The sequence below is a fragment of the Martes martes genome, assembly GCF_963455335.1.
Source record: "Martes martes genome assembly, chromosome: 1".
Lineage (NCBI taxonomy): Eukaryota > Metazoa > Chordata > Mammalia > Carnivora > Mustelidae > Martes > Martes martes.
Window position 1 is genome coordinate 47,142,202 of NC_137888.1, and position 24,360 is coordinate 47,166,561.

Here is a 24,360-nt window from a genome sequence, read left to right on the forward strand (position 1 = left end):
CTGTGTTTATTCCAAAGGATCCTTTAACAGATGCTGCAAATACCCATTTTCATATGCAACCAGAGCTCAGAACTAAACAAATAGCCAACCTGTGTGTCTCTGTATCCCTATGACCACATTGATAACTATAGGTAGATGGGGAGAGAAATGATAGACTGGAAAATAAACAGGTAGTGGGAAGATGATAGACATATCTAAAGAAGAATTTTCTTCACCAGTTACGTTATCATTTGATTGGGGTAGAAGCTAAAACAAGTAAGTGTTCAGCAGAAGGAATCTAGTAAGATTCCTCTAAAAAAAAAAAAAATCCAGAATATCATTATACACTAAATAACCCATAGGTTTTGCTCTTCTTTGCCTGCCTCAGACTTCTTATGGATAATTCGCTTTTTTAATGTTCTTCTGTATAAGACCAGATGCTCATAGAGATAATTCAAAAATTATCTATGTTTGTTAGCCAATGTCTTCTATTTGCATTCTTTGCAAGTCTTGTTGAGACGGATATTAAAATAAGTTTGTTTTTTGTGGATACACATCAAGGACTAGAGTGCAGAAAAGGCCTAATCACATGCTGGAAGATGGAGGCAAGCCAGTGTGAGATTGTAAAAATGCTGGCAATTATCACGCAAGTAAGTCGGTCAGCCCAAGACACATGAACAGGAGTTGAATGTTTCCCTGTGACTAATTTCACAGAGATGGAAACTGATGCAGGAAAGGAGTCTGAGCAGTCAGTTCCTCAGCTAGCCAACCCCTCTAGCCTGTGAGTCATTCTAGGACAGGGACCTCATTCTCCACTCACTGTTGTGTCTACAGTACCTGGCACTTGCTAAGGACTGAACAGTGTTGAATGAATGGATCAATGAATTAATCAATTAATGGGTGAGAGCATTTCTCTACAGTCTTTATATCTTAGCACTCTAATCACCAAGGAGAGCACTGAGGTAGGGCCTGGAGGCTGTTGTGCAAACAAAGGCAAAGGGCCAAGCAGGGTTTAATCAGGGAAAGTTTACAGAGAGAGAAGCAGTAGCATGTATGAGGGTGCTGTGCTGTCCTTAGCACATTCCAGGCTAGCATCATGCACAGATATCTGGCAGGCCTGAAAGTCAGACTCCAGGAGAAGAAGCTTGCCCTTCGGACTTCAGGCATTTAAACTGTATGACGAGGGAAGCACCAGCCCTTCCCCTGGTGTGATCAGAGCCCAAGATGAAATATCACTATCATATGGCAAAACTTTGGCTCCAGACCTCTCCAGGCTTCTCATCAGTCATGGCTGAAGAGAGTGCCAGCCCTTCTCCTAATTGGAAGATGGGGTTTAGGCCTTATAAATAATTAGGATTATTGTTTTAAGCACAAATTTAGAGCTGGGTTGTAATGAGTTTCCACAGAGCTTTTCTGAAGGTCAGTTCCTTTCCTCGAGAGTCCAACCTAAAGGGGATCCCTCTTGAATGTATAAACTCTTGCCTTCCAGTGATAATGTGGTAGACACAAATTAATCATGTCATCATGACCAACCATTCTCTTCAGGGGCTGCTGAACTTGTGACAAGGCTAGGAGTCCTGCCTCCATTTCATGCTTCTGACTTCCCTAAGATACCTATTACTTTGCTCCTCCACGTTACTCTCTACCCATTCCCAGCCAGGTCAACCCACAGAGACCCCCTAGAGAGCCCCAGGCCCCATTCTCCTAAATTCTCTGAGTCCTAAGTCCTTGGGCCTTGTTCTTCATTATCAATCAGTCACTTGTTTTAAAAAAGTCTTTGGAATGTATTAAATTTCCCAGATTCTGAAACTTCAACAGAAATTTTGGGCACTTAGCAGACCATGGCAGAAGTATTTTGGTTATAGTTAAGGATGGGTGCTTTTTAATGCCACCCTAGTGATACCACAGTGATATTTATTCTTTGCTTATAAGAAGTATGTCCTTGAATCCAGAGAGAAAGGAAGGTGATTTGATCCATGTGCCCACTGTGGCCCTTGAAGACACTAGTTTTTATCTGGGCTCAGGTTCAGAATGGGCTGAAGAGGTTATAAACTCCGGGTGAGACTCAAAACCTGGAAAAGAGCAAAGGAATTATGGATAGAGTTGGGAAAGGACAAGGAAAAGGGAACAGATATGAGAGAAAAGGAGGAAACAATGCCAGGAAGAAAGAAAGGAAGAAGGACCAGTTTCTTTGTCTTTTAAAATACATTTATCTTTGCCTTGAATTGCCATGGAGGCAGAAATGACACCTCAGTCGGGCTTGAATCCTCTATAGTTGCTAGCCTGGGGGTTCAAAACAGGTTTATGAATGGGATGAACTAGAAAACTGAAGTGGAATGTGGGGTTGAGCTTAGGTCATGGTGACACCACCTCAATCCTCACTGGCATGTTAGCTTCCCTTTTTAAGCAAACAAAAGAGAGAATTAATGAAAATAGCTTATCCTGGTGATAATTTCCATGACAGTAGCTGAAACCCCTGTCTCTGGGGATTTTTCCCCCCTCATATTCAGATTCTATTACTCTTAGAGCAGAGAAGTTTGAAACCCAGAAAAACTGAATGGCTTATCCAAGGCCACACAAAGGCAAATGTCAGGCTCAGGACAAATACTCATTTTTTCCAACTCTCACGGATAGGACTGTAAGAAGGGGAAACTGAATCTCATAGGGTGTTCTGCTCAGAGCAGACAGAGATTAAATATAATATTCAAATGAATTAATAAAATATAAAATGTGGGGAAATTAAAAATAAATTGCAGGCTACACAAAGTTGAAATGGGATCATGACACCCGATCCGTAATCTGTTTGCTATTAGGGTGGAGAACAAGATCATGTTCTGCTCTTCTGGAATTCAGACACATTTTCTATTTATTATTTATAAATTTAAAGATTTAAAGGAATACGAGGAAAGCTCACATGGGCTGGGCCTCTTTGTAATGTAAATACCTTTCCAGTGGGGGGGGGGGTAGATACTGAAAGATGGTAAGTTTGTCTTCTGATAATATTTCCCAGACATTTTTTTATTATTAGCAAAGCTCTCTTGGAGTGTAACTAAGAGTTTCTGAGGAATGGTAACTTTAAAGCAAAGGGAAGGAAAATTTCAATAAGAACCAAAGTGCCCCAACTCCCCCTTTATTTTTAAACAGAACCATCAAAGGGCAGCTAACGGAAATATACTTAAGTGGCATTAATTCATCCCTAAGAGGACTCTCCAAGAGTTTTATTGCTACATAAGGGAAAGCCATAAACCAGCAGGAGGAGAAAGCAAAGAAAATAAGTCTGGGGAGTCGTCTTGTGTAAGAAAGTGAGCAGGTGGTCAATAATGTGTCCTTGGCTGGCTTCCACAGCAAGGAGACAGAAATTCATGGCAAAGATGTGGCCCACAAAATAGGCAGTCACGGGAGAAAGAACCATTGAACTTCGAAAAGTACTCTTGAAGGGTTTCCATGAACATGAAAATGGTAAAATGCCCCATCTCTCCTCCTCTTCTCACCACCCACCCAGTTTCATGTTATACTTGACTTCACAACCTGTTGTCTGCCTCTTGCTGGTCTCTGATATGATTAGGACAGATCGAGAAAGGACTAGGTTGGATAGGGCCCAGGAGAATGAGTCTTTAGACTGAAAAGTAATAACAATGATCATTTAGTCCAACACTCTAAGTTTTACAGACAAGAAAATGGGTTCTCAGAGATGCTTTCATGGAGGGAGAGAACTTCAGAGATTTTCCCCTGAGGTCTAAAGTCCTAAATAGGATGTGAAGACTGGGGATTCAGAAAAATACTTCCATCATACAGTCATTCAGCTCAAGCCAAATCAAAGACCTTCAGAGTAGCCACAGAAAGACTGCAATGAGTGAAAATGATCACCAATCACAGGTTATTTTACCTTCAACTAACCCTTCCTTTTTCTTTAAAAGGTTTTTGTTCAATCAAAAAGGGCATTCCTCATTAATTTCTAAGGAAGAATGGCTATTATGTAGGATTTTCCATTCTTGTGAGCTGGCAGCAGACACCCGGACACAAAATCAGGAGGATAAGGATGATAATAGTAGGCAGAGAGAAGAGTAACATTGATTCAGTGTCGGGAAACTGTGAGGTCCTTCACTCAGTCTTCCCACTACTCAAGATCTTATTTTATTAGAAAAGAGGGAAGGGTGGGGATGCCACGGTGACTCAGTCAGTAGAGCGTCTGACTCTTGGTTTTGGTTCAGGTCATGATTCTCAGGGTTGTGAAGTTGATCCCTGCCTCAGGCTCCACGCTCAGCCCAAGGGTATACTTGAGATTCTCTCCCCCTCACCCTTACCCCTCCCCACATATGTGTACACACTCTCTCTCTCTCTCTCTCAAATAAACCTTAAAAAAAAGAAAAGAGGGGAGGAAACAAGGATGGAAATTTGGCACCATTCATATATTCATTCAACAATAATTTATAAAACCTACTTTGTATACAGTTATGAACTTGGTACAGAGAGAATTCTCAGAGATAAAAGTCTGATTGGAGTCCTCCAGACCCTTGAGAGAGCTCTTACATGGAGATTTCCTCCTCATAACCAGCTCCCAGAATTTATGACCAAAATGCCTTTTTCAAAATAAAATAAAGTATGGATTTGCTTCATTATTTGGGAAATTGATGTTCTCTATTTAAATAAGTGCTTGTGGCTAAACACGGTTTGGGGTTTATTGGGTATTTTGGTTTGAGGTTACCTTTGCACTAACTACAAGTGAAGTATGTGTTAAACTGAATCTGTATTTTTTTGGATACGAAACTCAGTACAGTTTTGAATTAAGCCAGGGTCTTGGCTTACCGGGTCTATGATGAGGGGTGGAGTACATGAATCTTTCAGACACAAGTCCTAGAATATGGTAAACACTAAATAAGTGTTAATTATAGCAATATTGTTATTATTCCAATCTCCAAAAAATAGCATGGAAAAGCTTCTTTAAAAAGTAACCATAAGCTGATTATTTCTCTGACTTAAAAGTCTATTACTATTATTACACTTGTAAATTTTACTTCTTTTCAGCAATAAAATTAGCTTAACCCTGCTGTGGCTCCCACAAGGCCAACCTGCTGCTATCACCTGCAAGAAGTGTCTTAGGCTTTCTAAATTTCAAAGCCAAGCCCTTTGCAGTCAGTACAGAAACCAGCTGCTCAGGGGTCAGGTCACTGAGGGAAGTGGAAAGACATCCAACATTGGAACTGGAGATCTAGTGAGACAAGAGGATGGGGCACAGGTCACACTGAGAGGCGGGAACTCAGACACAATACTTGCTATCCACTTATGAGGAGCCATTTTTACCTAAATGTTCTCAGTCTCTCAACTAATTTTCATAACAGGTCTGGAGCAGAGTGAGGACATAAGTCATCATCTTTCAAATTCTTCAAAAAGAGAATAGCAGTAAAGCAAAGAAAGTGTCATGGAGTGTGTGCTCATGATCCCCTCTGCTATGACTGCTTCTCCTCCTCCTTCTCCTTGAAGTAACAGCTAACACCTATGAAGTGCTTCTATGTCTAGGCACTGTTTTAAGCATTTTATGTGTACCAATTCCTTTTATCTCCTCCGCAATCTCATGAGACAGGTAATGTTATCAACATCCAGGCAGGCAATGGAGACACAGAGAGGTCAACTAACTTGCCTAAGATCACAGAGCTAGTAAGTGATAGAATCGGGATTTAATTCAGGAAGGTTAGCTCAGGGTTGCTACTCTTTAAGCATTACCCTCCCTCCCCCACCCCCACAGCTGCTCTTTACCAGTTTTAATTGCCAATGCCTGCTTTTAGAAAATTTTGAGGAAGGGCACGAAATGTCCTTCATTCACTCTCCTCCTTCTGCTGCTGGACAATTCTTATTTATTCATCAAGCTTTAGTTCTAAACAGTGTCCCTCAAGGACCCTGTGTCTGACCAATGCTACCCACCCACCAACCATATCCAGGTTAAGGTCTATTCCGCTTGAGTGAGACACTCATACTAGATCAAGATCTGACTTTCAACAGTTGACTGGAAACTTCCTGAGAGTAGGTCCTTGTTTTACCTGCACTTATTTTTATATATTTCCAGCCACTAATGGGGTAGTGATTAAAATTTCAATATAACATTGTTGAATTTAGTAATTAAACTAAGCAACCAATGTTGAGTAGAGAAACCATGCCAGTACTTAGAAATTTAAGCAAATGAAAGCATAGGAGACCCCCATACAGTCTTTTAGAACAAGAGAGATGTTCAAGACCATCTGGTATAAAAGTAACAGCCTTGGTTCAAAGCTGGGTGGGGCAGAGCTCCCTCATTCATCACAAACTCGGGCCAGTTAACTCCCTCACTCCCCTCTCTCCTTGCTTCTCCAGGTACTTGGGTCCCCTCTTCCCTTTGATTCATTTTCCTCATTTTATAGGTTAGAAAAAGGAGGCCCTGAAAGTCTCAGAAGGGTGTCATGTCAGAGGAGTGACTACACCCCAAGTCTCTCATCTCCGATTCAGTTTTCTACTCATGCTGTAGGCCCTAAGAAATAACATTTGTGAAGCATGTTTATCAATGAAGTTCCATGTTTCTGTGAATTCTTGGGCCTCGTAGCAAATTTCAGTCATAAAAAGAAGTTTCTTACCCACTCCCAGCCTCCTTCCCAGATGTATCCCCAAGAACTGGCATGGATTACATAATTCTTTGTCCTTTCCTCTCTCCACTGCCATTTGCTCTGAAAAATGTTTAGTGAATTAACTGTGAAAACCTTATGATTTTCCCTCCCAGACAGCACATCCATCTCTCTCTCCTTCAAAATAAATTCCACCCTTAGAAAAATGGAACTTTCAATACCAAGATAGCTGTGGTTTCATTGCTTCCAGTGTTCTGCCTGTGTTCAAAGGGCTGGATGTGACCACATGGGCTAATTACTTAGATGGAGCTGTGGTAGGAAAGTAGTGGATTTCAGGGGCGGTCCTCTCCATGGCTGACAATTTATCACAATTTGGTGTTTTAGGCTTAGCCCCAGCTTGAGAACTAAAAAAATTTTTTTTTAATTTAAATTCACTTTTGGGAACAGTCTTATGGAATGATCTCTGCTACTCTTGAACTGTGTAACAGAGAAAGAACAAATTCACATTTTTACTGACCAAGAAATTGTCGAGATTTTTTTTTAGTTCTTTTATAGTTTGGAAATTTCCAGGGCTAAAGATCTCAACATCAGTAGGGTTACTGTTTTGACTAGAAATTAGTTCAGGGTGGGTGTTGGGGGGCAATTTTGGAAGACGTTGATTAATTATTTTTATTTCCAAGTGCTGTTGATTTAATATTTTGCCCATGTGGGATAGAAATTCTAGGGCTTGACTTTTAATATTAAGTCATTCAAGGTTATGTGGCTCAGGGTAATTTTAGCTAAATAAAACTTCAACACTTGAACCCCAAAAATAACCAGCTCAAAAATGAAAAAGAAAAGCCAATAATTGGCTGCCTCACACCCTGTACCTCTTGTCTTTAAACCCATAAAGACACATATGCAACACATAGTAATTTAATTAATAAATATTTCAGTATTATGGAAGATGGGAAAGGCTAGGATTTGTTCCTTGGTTCAAGGAATTTTGTTTGTTTCACAGTTTCCTATAAAAATACCAAAATGAACTATCCACTGCCATAAAAGCCTGCTAATAAAAAGAAAATGCTAACACAGGATGTTGGCTTGCTCACTTAATCTTCTGGATATACTGATAGAGAAGTACTAAGTGCCAATCAGAGTGGGACAGGAAAAAAAAAAAGATATTTCCATACTTTTCAGTCCTTCCTTGTAACCATTCTAGGGAAGTACTGGCAGAAACATCTATGGTGGTAAAGCGCTCTCTCTCATGCTTCCAGGAAGCACACATGTTGGCTGGGAACTGAGCACAACGTTCTTTATATTTCAACTTTCTCAATTTTCAAAACTTTCACCATAAGTTTTCATTGTAGAACAACCACTAACTCATTTGAGTTTCATGTAACCTCTCAACCTTTCTTAAGAATAAGAATGCTGAGGTGGTTCAGTCGGTTAAGTGGTTGCCTTCAGCTCAGGTCATGATCCCAGGGTCCTGGGATCTAGTCCCGCATCAGGCTCCTTGCTCAGAGGGGAGCCTGCTTCTCCCTCTGCCTCTGCAAACCACTCTGCCTGCTTGTGCTCTCTCTCTCTGGCAAATAAATAAATAAAGTCTTTTTTAAAAAAAAGAAGATGCTGAAGAATAGTGAAGCAACTAGAAGGCATACAGAATTATAGAAGAGTAGAAAAGGCAAGAGCTTCTAATATGACAGTCTTTCTCAGAAAGCTGGAGTCCATAAGCAAGCCATCTACTCCTCTCCACCCTCCCACATCTAGAGGTTGTCCTAGGACCCCAACCTCTTACACTTCAGCACCTAGATGGCCATTCAGGTCTATGTACTCTTGTCTTTTTGCCCAGCTTGGTTTATACTTTCTATTCTCTACAACCTTAGATATTTTAGGAATGAGCATAATTTTATCACTTTATTTTATTCAATTCATTTGTTACTTACTTACAAAAACCTACTTCAAACACAACTACTTTTAACTGTCCCTGTGACAGGGATATTGCTGAGTTCTGTTCGGTTGAAATTCACTTGTAATCCCATTGGTCTGAACAAGGGTTTCAGGGTGAGATCCAAGTGTTTGCAGTGAAAGGAAACAAGAAAGCAAGAAAAAGGAAGGAAGGAAGGTAAGAAGGAGAGGGAGCAAGAGAGAGAGGGAGAAAGAAAGAAAGAAAGAAAGAAGAAAGAAAAGAAAAGAAAAAAGAAAAAAGTGTTTGCAGTGAACAAATGTTCCATGGAATTTTTCTTTTGTATAATAGATTATAACCATTTGCTCTAAATAGTAATTTTACAATGTCCAGTTTGATGGATTACATTAGATGAATCTTTCCCATACATTGTCCCTTGCAATGGCCTAAAACCAGCTTTAGTTCACATTGTATGATTGACATAAACTGTAGTAGTACAGAGAAGATAGAAGATGCTCTCCAGAGTGCTCACCAGGCCTTTTAGGGACTCTGCTAGGAAGGAACTGACTTTGCTGCATATCACCAGACCCATAGGATGGAGAGGACCTTAATCTTGGGATGCTCTCATCACAGCCTGTTTTACTACAGAACTGCCTTTAAGTTTTAGATCTTCAGTTTTCTTACAAAATGATCATTATTCCTCCTAAACTGCCCACTTCTTCTTCCCAAGATGCATATTCTGTATTCATTTGTCATTTCTCTGACAAGAGGCATACATCAATACTTGCTAAATGACTCCAAGGGAGTTTTTGAGCCCACATATTGTAAGAAGTTTTGTGTTTTTTTAAATCATTTGTAGCCACTTTTAAAAGATTTCTTTAAGTAAGCTTCAATTTTTATTCATTATTATTCATTATTTATTACCTTTAAATATGTAAAAAATATTTATATATAAATCAGGGACGCCTGGGTGGCTCAGGCGATTAAAGCCTCTGCCTTCGGCTCAGGTCATGATCTCAGGGTTCTGGAATCGAGCCCCGCATCGGGCTCTCTGCTCAGCAGGGAGCCTGCTTTCCCCTCTCTCTCTGCCTGCCTTTCTGCCTACTTGTAATCTCTCTCTGCCAAATAAATAAATAAAATCTTTAAAAATATATGTATAAATCAGATTTTTATCCCTAAACTTCGTTTCTTATTGAGGTCCTTCTTTTTGTTTCTAATCAGGTGCAGTTCATTTCATCAGAGGAGTACTTACGGGGAGGGGGCATTACTCAAACTCTTCCTGTTCCATCTCCAAGTGTAAGAAGGGAGAGAGAAATGTTGAAAAATAACAGGAAGTGTGATATTAATTAGCTTTATGACATCCAAAAGGCTTGAGCATGTACATTCATGAAATCATTTATCTAGGAAGTATGAGTATGTTATTCATGTTCCCAGCTACCATAGAATTTTAGAACTAGAGGAGACCTTGAAGTCATCTAGCCAGTGTTCCCATTCTGCAAATGAGGAAATTCATGCCTCAGCAGAATAGATGCCTACGTCAGAACTAGAATTTAGATGCTCTATGCTCTGAGAACAATGATTGGTCATGTTATGGGGAGAAAAGCAAAACAAAGCTAAAAAAGGAATCCACTTTGGAACTTTCTCTTTTAAGAATCCTCTCAAGTATTTTATAAACTATTTGGCAGATGACATGATTCCATTTAGAGAGACAAAAGGAGTTAATTGCAGACTTCAAGTATGTGAACTATTATTTTAAGAAAAATATTCTCCAGATGTTTCCCACCTCCTTTGAGAATGGAAAAGAGGAAATGAGTTTAAAGTTCAGCAAGAAAGATCCAGATTAGATATTAAGAAATGTAGGTCTCTGAAATCCTGCAGTTGGTTACTAGGGAATGTGGTGAAATTTCCTCTTCTGGAGAACTTGTGGAATGTGGGGCTTGGTCATTTGTTTCAGAGGGGTTATGTGCGTGGCCCATTTCTAGAGGTGAGGACACAACCTAATGGACATCTCAAGTTCTGTAGGTCCCATGACATATGGTCTGCCAATAGCTAGTAGGTGAGGTTGTTTGCTGCTTTTGGTTATAGCAGATTCATCAGTGAAGCATGTAATTCAAGCTGTTTTATATTTATATTTGTCCTGATAGATGTAAATGGGCAGATTAATTAAAACTAATGAGTGCTTATGGGATGATCTTACCCATGGCCTTCATTGGTAGGTTTATTTCTTTAGGATCTATCCTAGCATAACTTCATGAATACCTTCCAAGCTTGTGTCCTTAGTCCAAAAAGAAAAAAGGAAGGAATCCAGTCCAGAATCACATCCCATATAACAGAGAAATTCTTTCTTTCAGCTAAAAAGTCAGCCTTGATATTTGGAGGACAAGATGGAGAAAAGATCTGTACCTTGTAAAACAAAGTAAAAAAATTTGTTAGCTAATGTATTGGGTGACAGCTCCTTAAAATAATCAAATAAGAATTCAAAAATTTTAACTCGGATTCTAATAGTCTTCAATTTCAGTAAAATAGTCAATTTTATAAATACAGGATGGGAAGATATCATTTGAGTTTAGCATTAAAAAATCTTAGTAAGAGGACATAGTAACAACAATAACATAAAAGCTTAAGTAAAAACATAATAACAATGTATTCGAAGTATGTTCATGGTGCTGGCATAAAGTATGTGCTCAAAAACATAGCTAATATTATTATAACTTTATGTTCATTGGCCTGACTCACCCAGCCATTCTCTGGTTCCGGTTTCCTGATATTCAGTCACCAATTTTACCCTTGTCACCCTGGAGCAGCACTGAACCATTCTTCCACCTAACCCCCTAAAATCCATCCCCACAAAAGAATTAGGTTTTCTTCAAAACAATTAGGGTTTCTTCATCTCTGAGGATATAAAGGAGGGGATTTACAATCCATATCCTATAATAAACATAAAAAGCTTGTCTGAAACGAGTTTTTCTTTTCTTGACTGCTCCTCTACTGGCGATCTCCTTTTCTGGCACTCTCCTCCATGTTGCAATCAACTCTGCTCACATTTAATCTCCTCCAGAATCCCCCAGAATTTCTCCAATTTCTCCGCTTTTAGAGTTGCTTCCTTTAAAACCCAGGGGCCAGCCCACTCAAGCACAGAAGACTCAGTTTCTATAGCAAAATGGGTTTCAAAGAACATCACCTCAACAAATAATAACCATCTACCTCTTTACCTAACCTCTCCTGCTTTGTTTTTCTCCATACTATCCAACGCTGCCTATATTTAGGTTCTTGATTATTTTTTTGTGTCCCAATCAAAGCATAATTCTCAAAATGTTAAAAACACAATTCTCATTCACAAATGAACATGTCAAAGTTTTATTTAACATGATGACAAAGTGGGTTTGAAATAAAATGTTATAAACCTGGGTTTTTTATTGTAATGAGCTTGTGAAAAAGAATGCTGAGATAATGCTAAGTTAGATAAAAAATTGGTTAACATAGTAAAGGGCAATAGAACCAAATCCTGGTCAACATAGTTTAGAGTTGTTAATATCTGTAATGCTAATCAATTATGCAATAAAGTTCCATATCCCTAGATGATTCTAAGGTGGGCTTATTGGCATGATATTAAAAGGTCATGTAATCATTCCTTTTTTGCCTTAGCCAATTTGGTGATATATTTTTAATGTTCCTTTCCCAGCTCCCACTAAAAGTAAGCTACATGTGCACTGCCATTTATGAATCAGAAAGGGTGTGTCTCCCCTACCAGCTGCTCAGATAATAAAAATAACAACAGAAATTGTATGACATGGGGCGCCTGTCTGGCTCAGTCATTTAAGTGACTGACTCTTTGTTTTGGCTCAGGTCATGACCTGAAGGTCATGAGATAGAGCTCCACATTGGTTTCCATGCTCAGCAGGGAGTCTGCTTGAGATTCTCGCCTTTTCTCCCCTTATGCTCCTTCCCTATTTGTGCTCTCTCTCCAAAATAAACAAATCTTAAAAAAAAAAAAAGTTGCACATGATGATAGGTTGCTTTATGAATGTTTCTACCATTATTAATATTCAAGTAGGAAATATGAGGGCTTTCTGTCAGCAACTGTTGTAGACAGGATTCTAAATGCAGAGTGAGGCTGAAGGAGATGTTTTCTAATGCACCTATCAATACTAAGAGTTTTGACTGTCAAGCTCTTTCAATAAATATTGAGAAAATCCAAAGAATATCACATATTTTCCTTGTCCTCAGGAAGTTTGCAATCATGTTGGGGTCTAGTGGACAAAAAAACAATAGGAAAAAACACTGTTGGTGAGCTGCATTTAACTTTTGTTAAATTTTCAGTAGGACAGGGACGATAATAATGGTTAAGGTGGGGAAGACTTCACAGAAGAGGTAGGAATTGAGTTGGTCTAGAGGAATGGTTGGTGATATGGGCTGAGTTTTGTCCCCCTCATTCGTATATTGTAGTCCTAACCCCTAGTACCTCCAAATGTGACTGTATTTGTTTTTTGTTTTTTGGGGTTTAAGATTTTATTTGTTTATTTGACAGACAGAGAGGCGGAGAGACAGGCAGAGAGAGGAAGGGAAGCAAGCTCCTGGCCAAGCAGAGACCCCGATTCGGGGCTCGATCCCAGGCCCCTGGGATCATGACCTGAGCCGAAGGCAGAGGCTTTAACCCATTGAGCCACCCAGGTGCCCCATGTATTTGAAGAGAGGTTTTTTAAAAGAGGAAATTAAGTTAAAATGAGGTCAGTAGGAGAGGCCCTGACTGAACATGACTGGTGTCCTTATAAAGGAAAGATCACGTGAAGATCATGTGAAGACATAGAGAGAAGATGGCCATCTACAAGCCAAGGAGAGAGGTCTCAGAAGAAACCCACCATGCCAACATCTTGTTCTCTGACTTTTAGTCTCCACAACTGGGGGAAAACAAATTTTTGTTGTTTAAACCACCCAGTCTAAGATACTTGATTATGACAGCCCTAGCAAACTTATACAATAGGGTTGAAATCTGGAGAAAGATTAAAAAGAAAAAAAGAAGAAATTTCAGGCGAAAAAAGAATACAATAGAGAGGTCAAAATGAGGATAGATGTAGGTGAAGAATTAAGTTTTGAAACAATGGTTTACATTAGTGAAAGTCACCTATAACTACCATTTTGATAAATAGGACTTTCTGGGGGTTTTTGGTATTGTGTCTTGAAAGACAAATAAGCCTCCCAATTTTCACATCTCTAACCAAAATTTGCTTTCTCAGAGATGTCATCCACCACCCTTTCCAAAACAGCGTCTTCTACCTTGAGTCATTTTTGAACCCTTCCCCCTGTTTCGTCTTCTTCACAGCACTCAAATCTGAAATTGAAAAATTTATCTTTAACTTGTTTATTATTGCCTGTCTCCCCACACTGGAATGTGAGTTCAATAAGATCAAGGACCTCACCTAGTTCACTCCTTTCTCTAGTACCCCTAATAGTAACAATTAATAGGCACTCCTTACATACCTACGCCTAATGAATGAATTGCTCTGAGAAATGCAAACAGGACAGAACTTTCTTTAAGAGGCATGGGAAAGCCAAGAAGACAATTCTGGTGAATATTGCAGGGGTAGGATTCTGTCTGACTGCCCCTTGCTTCAGGAGCGATAAATATGAGGATGTGAGAAACTATAAATCCTGCGTGAAGGGCTGCCCAGCAACAGATGAGAGAAGCTTGTCCACAACACACACACACACACACACACACACACACACACACACGCACATGTGCGGATATGCACACAGTGTTAGCACCATGTGAAAGGGAAAATTGGACTTAGGGCAAGAACTGAAGGTTTAAATACTTAAACATTCTTTTGCACAGCAAGCCAAAATCTCACGGGGATAAATGTACAAATAAAATGTTGAGGAGTGTCTAAAATAATATATATCACATTATTCTGTTATATACATTACAGGTCACATGAGGAAACTGAAACTCTCTGCAGCCCTTCCCAAATATAGGGAACCATTTAGGGCTATTCAAAATGATTAGGATTGGCGACTCTGACACCAGAATGAATAACTGCCTTGGTTCAGCTGTTCTTTTTTGCCATTTTTAACAAGTACATTTTAATGGCCATTATTGTTTTATTCATGTTAGGTTTATCATTACTGCAGTTAACCTCACATTTATTTTGGCTCATACCCTTCTTTGAAAGTCTTTGACATTTCAGTTGGTTTTGATTTGTCTTTTTGGTCACAATCCATTAATAATAACTTAAATTTGAATGGTGCTTTTCAGCTTACAAAAAAATTCTTATTATCATTCGTGTCCTTGAACAGCTCTGTGGGAGAGGCTGAGATTATCATTTCTTTTTTTACAGTTTCTCTTTTATAGGGAAGGAAACTGAGGCTTAGTAAAGATAAGGGACTTGCCCAAAGTCGTAGACACAGTGAATGGCAGCGCCGCAACTCAGCTCCAGGTCTTTGGCTTCTTCTACATAATGACATGAAACCCATCACTGGTTGGGCTGACTGGCAAAGATCCACTGTCCATACACATTATGTATATTTATGTTCAAGCATAGTCAAGTGCGCACACGCACACACACACACACGTTATCAAATAGAAATCTAAGAAAACAAGTGAGTAGAACAGCGACTAGAACACAAATCTAAGAAAACAGCATTATTGTGTCGTGCATCCCCAGAAAAAGGAAAAAGAGGCAAGAAAACCCATTACCACCATTTCTCCCAGCAGAAATTCCAAGGCTCCTTCCCCCTGCCAGGTGTTTGTATAGCATTAAACAAATCTGATGTTCTTTTGAGTGATTAGGGGAGAACCACCACACCACTTTGACCACCAAAAATATCCTCAGGGACAAGAGGGAAATTAGTAAGGATAAGTCAAGCGGTAAATTCTAACCAGGACTCCTATATAAATACTCAAGTTAAAACTGAACAAAGCTTATTTAAATGAAGAGCCAGAGAAATGGCAGATGGCAGACCAAAAGAGGTGGTTTTCAGGAGAGAAAGGCCAAGCCTGCAAGAGGAAATAATTGTAGTAAAGTAGGATCCCACTGGGCCATTGGTATTCAACTGGTCTTCTTCCCAGGCATTTCACTTCCCTCCAGTTTTCCAGTGTTTCATTAGATTGTCCTGGTTTAAAGATTATTAAGTATAATCCAACACATTCACAGAACTGATGGAAGGGTGAAGAGCCAAACATGCTAGTTTATTCTTAAAGACATCTCCACAAGTTCAGGGTTTAGTAATTAAATTCCATCATCCCCAAAGATAGAATTAAGTCCCAGCTTATACATCACCAGGTATTACCATATATTTCTGGTATGGATTAGCGTGTTCAGCTCTCTAGACATCCTAATGTCTAGGATTAGCCTTAGACATTGAATGTTAAGGACGTTAGAGAACAACTGAGTCTTATTTTTAACAAATAAGGAAGTTGAAGGGATCTGTTCAGATACATAAAACTGAGAAATAAGGTCTGAAGTTCTAGTCTTCTGAGTGGACAAAGAAAAGAATAGTAGTATGTATAGTATACTGTAATTTGCGTCCTAAAATTGTGTGTAGTGTATATGCATATTCTTAGAACATCTCCAGAAACATACGAGGAAAATAGGAAAAGCTATTGCTTCCAAGGGAAGGGATTTAAGCCACTAGATGGAAGTGGGTGGGAAATTTACTTTTGTTGTGGATATCCCTTGCTACTCATTAATAGTTTATACATCTGTCATGCCTACTAAAAAAGTATAACCTCTGTGGGGGCAGGGCCCATTGACCATTTTATATTTATCTTTGTAGTCCCCGGATGGGTCTAACATTGTGTTTGGTAAGTAGTTAATAAATTTATCATTGAGTACTTACAGATGTTCTTCTTTTCCCATCTCAAGTAAAACTGACTATTACCAACTATAAATCAATACTAATTTTGTAGCTCTTTCCAAATGGTTTATAATAATTATTCTTAGACAGAAAATAACTGGTTTCTATCTCCTCCCATTTACCAACACATGTATCATTTCGAGCACATTTGAATCAAACAGTTTTTGAGACTATTCTGATTTATGAAATGGAGAACATTTTATAAATCATTTTGCTGACAGATGTTTTGGGGGAAAATGACTAGTTAGTATACTGAGAAAAATTGTAAAGTAGTGAATTTTGTGGTAGAGATTCCATTAAATATTTTCTTAGGTGCTTTTTATTAACCAATTCTTCTGTAGCCTGTTCACACTCTTGGCATTACTCTTGAATAGGATGTTGCAAAGTCAACACATATTTTCTAAGAAGTAGAAAACTATGATCCAGAATTAAGTAAGACAGAAGCAAAGAAAACAAACTCACAGAATGGAAATTAAAGTTATTTAGAGATAGGAGTTTATTCAAAGTTCTTACATTAAAAATTGTGAAAACCTTGCCATTTCTTTCTCCAGCATAATAATGACACTCCACTGAGGATTCAGATTTTCATCAAGACCTTTCAAAAGGTGTGGGGAGCACCTTACAATGCCCAGTACCCGGGAGAACAGACTTCAATATGTACCACATCTGCCCTCTAGTGGGCCTTTGTGGGCATTGCAGTTCCCTAGGTTTTGGGGTTTTCAACCAGAGGTCTTTTTGAGGTGTTTTTTAATAAACATAAGCCCCAATAACATTTATTCCATTAACTGTTAAGTTGCAAAGGATGCTGTTAAAGGGATTTTCCAGTTTATTCTCATGAGTGGCTAAACGTCTTTGTTTTATTTACACAACTAGTTTGCCTTGTAAACTCCTTTCTTTCGTAAAAGTTTCTTTCGTAAAAGAAAAACTTCAGTGCACTCCAGGTCCAATTAGGCAAATTCCAAATTAATGACTTTATAGTATTTAAGTAGAACAAAATGGCATTCCATTATGTGCATAATTATGATAGTGATTTTTTAAATATTTTGGGACTGTCACATGAAGTACCTTCCTTCCAATTCAGAAGACTTGTGTGGTTTTCATTATTGTTGTTTGCTCGCTATTTAACACTTACATTAATTTGTGACCACGCCAAAGCAAAGGACAGATGAAAAATCTCAGCCTATCAATTACTGTTTCTACTTAGAATAGAATTTCGGCACATACTAACAAAGCCCAACTTACCACCAAGTTTGCCTCCTTTTGGCCAATGTAACCTAAGCATTAGGAATAAGTTTAGTGTAAATGTGTGACACTCAAAATAACAGTGATTTAAAGAAGATGATAAACCTTTAGCTCTTTATTGTGTAAACAAATTTCAAACATAAGAATTAATAGGGAACTTCATGTTCAGCAAAGGCTGAGGTTTATTCTAGCTTGTTACTAAACCATGCTCAGTACATGAATTTCACTTCCTGGTCCATGGTTTCTGATCTGTTTCCAGGTAACATATCCACATATCAGCCAGCAGCAAGGAAGAGGAAAAACAGGGCCACTCTTCTTTAGGATCCTTCTTGGAAGTTGTACCCATTACAACTACATCCAATTGGACAGAACTTTGTCACATCACCACACCCAGCTAAAATGTCTTTTTTCTGGGCTGCTCTGTTCCAGCTAAAAATCAAGAGTTCCAATACTATGGAAGAAAGCAGAATTGATATCTGGGGACACACAGCAGTATTTCCCATAGTTTATAATCCCACTGATTGCCTTCATTTGACAGTTCCTACTCTTTTCTGTTTTTTGCATGTTTTCTACCGAGATGTAACACCATCCTCCTTTTGGTTTGTCTTCCACAGGGGACGTTCTGATGATAAGGATTGTTTCCTTTTTCTCCCTCTTCTTACTCTAAGTAAACTTGTCACTTGGCCTGCCAGTTTTCACCATGTTGGTGCATTCATTCCTTCCACAGGTGATGGCTGTACCACCTGGCCCTCTGCAGCTGCTGGGAGTGCTGCTTACCATTTCCCTGGGCTCCATCAGGCTCATTCAGGCTGGTGCTTACTATGGGATCAAGCCGCTGCCACCACAAATTCCTCCTCAGATCCCACCACAAATTCCACAATACCAGCCTCTGGGCCAGCAAGTACCTCACATGCCTTTGGGCAAAGATGGCCTTAACATGGGCAAGGAGCTGCCCCACGTGCAGTATGGCAAAGAGTATCCACATCTACCCCAATATATGAAGGAAATTCAGCCAGTACCAAGAATGGGCAAGGAAGCAGCACCTAAGAAAGGCAAAGGTAACATCATATTTCTGTCCTGTTACGAAACACCAGTTTTCCAAAATCTGAAACTATAAGATCAGGGGGAGAAGCTAAATTTTAGAAATTTTTATTTTGGAAAGTGTTACTGACATTCATTGTTTATAGTGCCCTAATTCTATCCTTGAAAAGTTCAAGACTCAAAAATACAAACAAAATTACTGTTTTATGTTGTGCTTTATTAACAGCATTAAATGGCACAAAACATATTTTTACTCCCTTATTCATTATCTATTCCAACATTTGGCAACTATTTAATGAGCATCTATTTTTGTGTCAGAAGCTGGGCCAGATGCTGGGAAATTAAAGCAGGCAGGGGTGGGGGCAGTGACAAGCCTACAGGAAGCTGCTGGAAGGTGCAGAGAGCAGGAATGCTCTGGCCTCTTCCAAACTTTTCTTCCCTGACCCTGAGGGAAACCAATCTGGATTCACTCCCTCTCACTGACACTCACCCAAAGAGGACACCTCTGCTTAAGATGGTTGAAACTAGAGATGGACAGGTTATCAATGAAATTTTCTCAGCATCACACATGATGCCCTCAAGTGAAAATCGCACATGACTCAGTGCGGCAATATATTATCAGCGAGAATTTAAAAAAAAAAAAAAAAAAAAAAGATGGACATTGGGGAGGGTATGTGCTATGGTGAGTGCTGTGAAGTGTGTAAACCTGGCGATTCACAAACCTGTACCCCGGGGCTAATAATACATTATGTGTTTATAAAAAAATAAAAAAAAATTATAAAAAAGAAAAAAGAAATCCATTATCTAAAGAAACAGCTTTCAAATGCTTTTCTGTGGTTTTTCAAGAGCACAAGATTTGAAATAGGAATAACTTCTAGTTCTTAAGAACCAACAACCTTAAAAGATTTTGAGGAAAGTTTGCAGTATCATCTAGCGTACAAAGAAAACCTTGTGCTAGAATACCTTTTAGAAAGTATCTTTGAATACCATTAAAACTGCTTTTTCCCAACAAGTACCTGGCTGACTTGTTTCTGCTTCAATAAATAACTTTGGAAAACTCAAAATTTTAAAAAGTGACTAGTCAGTCTTCTTTAATGGGAGAGCAATGTTGTTAAGGACCTACTGTGTTAGGAATATATAAATATAAATATAAATATGTATATATGAATGAAAGCACTTTGTGAACCAGGTGCTGGATAAATGCCAGTGTTTTTAAGAGTGATTTCATTAAGCTACTACACCTATTAATCAATAAACTGAGAGGAGACTATGAAGGGTAAGGACTGAATGTAGAGATGAAAATTTTTCCCACTGTCTTCTAGCCATATTCACTAGTTATTCAACACCTACAAAATGCTTATCACTGTGAGAGACACTTTCTTAAAACTTTATGAGGTTCATCTGGATTCCTAAGAAACTTAGCATTTGTAGGAAAGGAATTGCATCAGCATAGCAATTCCCTTTGAGGAAGTAAAGGCCATTCCTACTGTTCCCTAAAAAGGCAGGAACTCTAGGTCTGGGGTACTAGTGGATTTGGTGTTAAGAGGCTTAGAGGCCAGAAATGAAAGACCTGGAAATAACGTAATACTGTATGTAAACCATATTTTGATTAAAAAAAAAAAAAAACTCTCTGAAACTACTTGTCTTAGTAAAGTAAGATTTGTTGAGAAAATCAATGGCATAGGTAAGTAAAAATGCTAAGTAAATATTAAAGCATCATAAAAACTTCTGAGTTGCTAGAGCTGGTCATTCAGGAAACCCTAGCTAAGAACAGAGTACTTGCCAGGCACTGTGCTGGACAACCAGGATTCCTGATGAGGAAGACATGACCCTGCTCTAGACGCTCTTGATATCGTAGTACGTCCTACACACTGCTTAGAAATAACATGACTTTGTCGTACTAGACTGTCTACTTAGCATAAATGAAGTATTCCCAATTGACTTCTCTTCGGGAGCTGATATTCCACTTAGGGGATTATCTCAGCCATTTTTTTCCCTTCCTTTCTTGGGGGGGGGCCTGCCTGACTTTTGGCACTTCCTGTACTTATTCTGATGGGTACCAGACTGCAACCGGAGAATTTGCTAAGAATATGAGTTCTACAGTCTATTTTGTTCCCTAACAGTAGCTCAGTGAGAAATGGAATGGTCAGGATTAAGAAGTGACCACAGGTTAACATAAAACTTTGAGACCGTAAATTTCATTTATGTTTCATTTCAGTAGCGTAGAACATCCGGAGTTGTGTTGCTCTGAAAGGCACAGTATAATCATCGTAACAGAGATTGAAAACAATTTGTGAAAGCATAACGTCTTTCACATCTATTATCTAATCTTTAGTGGCACTGTATTGCATGTGGGGAGGAGCAGAGGGAGAGGGAGAGAGAATCTCAAGCAGACTCCCTGCCACATGTGGAGCCCTACATGGGGCTCAATCCCTCGACCCTGAGATTATGACCTGAGCTGAAATCAAGAAGCAGCCACTCGACCTACTGAGCCACCCAGGCACCTCATGTGGAAGATGTTATTAAACCACATACAAGATAAAATACTTCTATTCTTCCCTGAATCCACATGATAATTAGTTTCCCTAAAGCATCATACTGTATTTCAACACAAAAAGAAATATTATTTAGCCACAAACTATTATATAAAAAAAAATCAAGGACATGAAAAAAGTATAGCATTATGTAGATAAAGTAATAAAAAAGTAAAAATGGAGAATGACTCCATTGTTTAAAATACACACACACAGACACACACGCACATACACACCCACACCTAGAACACATGAGATGGAAATACATATAAATATCAAGTGATTATAGGCAAATTTGATTTTTCTTTATCCCTTTTTCAATTTTCCAAAATCCCCATACTGAACACACCATAACAAAACTTGGAGTTTTGTACTTAGAAAAATGTTTCTTCATTATTTTTTAGCTTTTCTCCTTAACCAATGTTGATAAAAGCAGCTACAGATATCAGTTCTCAAACACTATTTCAAACATAACAAAGCAATTATTAGCTTGATTGTTCTTTAAGTACTGATAGTCCTGGAAGACGAACACATTATTCCTAGTGGTTCCTCTCGATAAGTAATAGACTAAGGTGTCAGAACTAAAAAAGGATCGTCATGACTTCCTTGAAGAGTAATAACTATTAATTTTTCTTTTTCCCCCTTCTCCCTCCTCCCTCTCCCACTCTCTCTCCCAGTAGAAATACCATTAGCCAGTTTACGAGGGGAGCAAGGTCCCCGTGGAGAGCCTGGCCCAAGAGGACCACCTGGGCCCCCTGGCTTACCAGGTCATGGGATACCTGGAACCAAAGGAAAACCAGGGCCACAGGGATACCCAGGAATTGGAAAACCAGGTATGCCTGGAATGCCAGGAAAGCCAGGAGCCATGGGAATGCCTGGAGCAAAAGGTGAAATTGGACCCAAAGGGGAGATCGGGCCTATGGGGATCCCAGGGCCGCAAGGACCTCCAGGGCCTCACGGACTTCCGGGCATTGGAAAACCAGGTGGTCCAGGGTTACCAGGGCAACCAGGTGCAAAGGGAGAGCGAGGACCAAAAGGACCACCAGGACCTCCAGGCCTTCAGGGTCCTAAAGGGGAGAAGGGCTTCGGGATGCCAGGTTTGCCAGGCCTAAAGGGTCCTCCAGGGATGCATGGCCCTCCTGGCCCTGTTGGACTTCCAGGAGTGGGCAAACCCGGAGTGACAGGCTTCCCTGGGCCCCAAGGCCCCCTAGGAAAGCCAGGTCCTCCGGGGGAACCTGGGCCCCAAGGCCCTGTTGGGGTCCCAGGAGTTCAAGGACCTCCTGGGATGCCTGGAGTTGGGAAACCAGGCCAGGACGGGATCCCTGGCCAGCCAGGATTTCCAGGTGGCAAAGGGGAGCAAGGACTGCCAGGGCTGCCAGGACCCCCAGGCCTTCCAGGAATCGGGAAACCAGGCTTCCCAGGACCCAAAGGTGACAAGGGCATAGGGGGTCTTCCTGGGGCTCTAGGACCAAGAGGGGAGAAAGGACCAGTAGGTGCCCCTGGAATGGGGGGCCCCCCAGGAGAGCCAGGCCTGCCTGGAATCCCAGGTCCTATGGGTCCTCCAGGTGCTATTGGTTTTCCCGGGCCCAAAGGAGAAGGTGGGGTTGTAGGGCCACAGGGGCCACCAGGTCCCAAGGGTGAGCCAGGGCTTCAGGGCTTCCCAGGAAAGCCAGGTTTCCTTGGTGAAGTAGGGCCCCCTGGCATGAGGGGTTTGCCAGGTCCCATAGGGCCCAAGGGGGAAGCTGGTCATAAAGGTTTACCAGGGCTCCCTGGTGCTCCAGGGCTGCTGGGACCAAAGGGAGAACCAGGAATCCCAGGGGACCAGGGTTTACAGGGCCCTCCAGGCATCCCAGGGATCGCAGGCCCAAGTGGGCCCATTGGACCACCTGGAATGCCAGGCCCCAAAGGAGAACCTGGCATCCCAGGGCCCCCTGGGTTCCCTGGAGTAGGGAAGCCTGGAGTAGCAGGACTTCATGGGCCCCCAGGGAAGCCTGGTGCCCTTGGTCCTCAAGGCCAGCCGGGACTTCCAGGGCCCCCAGGCCCTCCAGGGCCCCCAGGGCCGCCAGCTGTGATGCCCCCTACACCACCACCCCGTGGAGAGTATCTGCCCGATATGGGGCTGGGAATTGATGGAGTGAAACCCCCCCATGCCTATGGGGCTAAGAAAGGCAAGAATGGAGGGCCTGCCTACGAGATGCCTGCCTTTACAGCTGAGTTGACTGCGCCTTTCCCACCTGTGGGGGCCCCCGTGAAGTTTGACAAACTGCTCTATAATGGCAGACAGAACTACAACCCCCAGACGGGCATCTTCACCTGTGAGGTTCCCGGGGTCTACTACTTCGCCTACCACATTCACTGCAAGGGCGGCAACGTATGGGTTGCTCTGTTCAAGAACAACGAGCCCATGATGTACACATATGATGAGTACAAAAAGGGCTTTCTGGACCAGGCGTCTGGGAGTGCGGTGCTGCTGCTCAGGCCAGGAGACCGAGTGTTCCTCCAAATGCCCTCAGAACAGGCTGCAGGACTGTATGCTGGGCAGTATGTCCATTCCTCCTTTTCAGGATATTTATTGTATCCCATGTAAAAAAAAAAAAAAAAGAAAGAAAGAAAGAAAGAAAGAAAGAAAAGAAAAGAAAGAGATTTGAAGAAGAAAATGGCACACCGAAAAAATCCAAATGAAAAACATAATTGCTTCAAAACATTTATATAGTTGGAAAGTTATATTTAAGTGAAAATCTAAACCATCATGTACAAATAAAAACTAAGATGCATGTTGAATGCTCTGCATAGCAGCCTGTAATTAAAAATGATGGGATAGATTTATGTATCAAGTACTGACACTTGTGTTGTACCCACTGGAATCATATTAGCTGTTGTATTGTTATATGCTTCCATGATAACCTGCTTATTCAGATCAGTCAATATATTTCAGTATGGAAGATCATGGCTAATGAAAGTCACTTGCTCATATTGTTTAAAGATTTCTAAATATGGCTTAAGGAAATGTCCATGATAACAATTACCGTATTTATTTGCATAATTTCCTCTGTCTTTGGGCAGATGTTTTGCCAGGAAGGTGGGGGAGGAGTCCTGTTGTGTGATAGCCCCAGTGGGAGGGAGTCAGGGGAGCAGAAGGTTTTTAGCCCAAGGGCTATTTCCCTCCTGTCAGAGGCTGTGTCTTTTATGGACACAAGTCCTCCTCAGAATTGTGTATCTCGTGTCTCTAAAA

General features: G+C 40.4%; 1 protein-coding gene across 1 annotated transcript in view; it reads left to right on the forward strand.

The window, feature by feature from the left end:
- COL8A1 (collagen type VIII alpha 1 chain) overlaps positions 1-23,715 on the forward strand; it is a gene marked incomplete at its 3' end in the record, with an annotated part of 152,981 nt that extends 129,266 nt beyond the window's left edge. The window contains exons 3-4 of the mRNA XM_080797415.1: positions 18,281-18,611; positions 21,809-23,715. Coding sequence (XP_080653541.1) covers positions 18,284-18,611; positions 21,809-23,715 — 2,235 coding nt within the window. The 5' untranslated portion in view covers positions 18,281-18,283. The remainder of the gene's footprint in view (positions 1-18,280; positions 18,612-21,808) is intronic.
- Between the last annotated feature and the right edge of the window lie 645 nt (positions 23,716-24,360).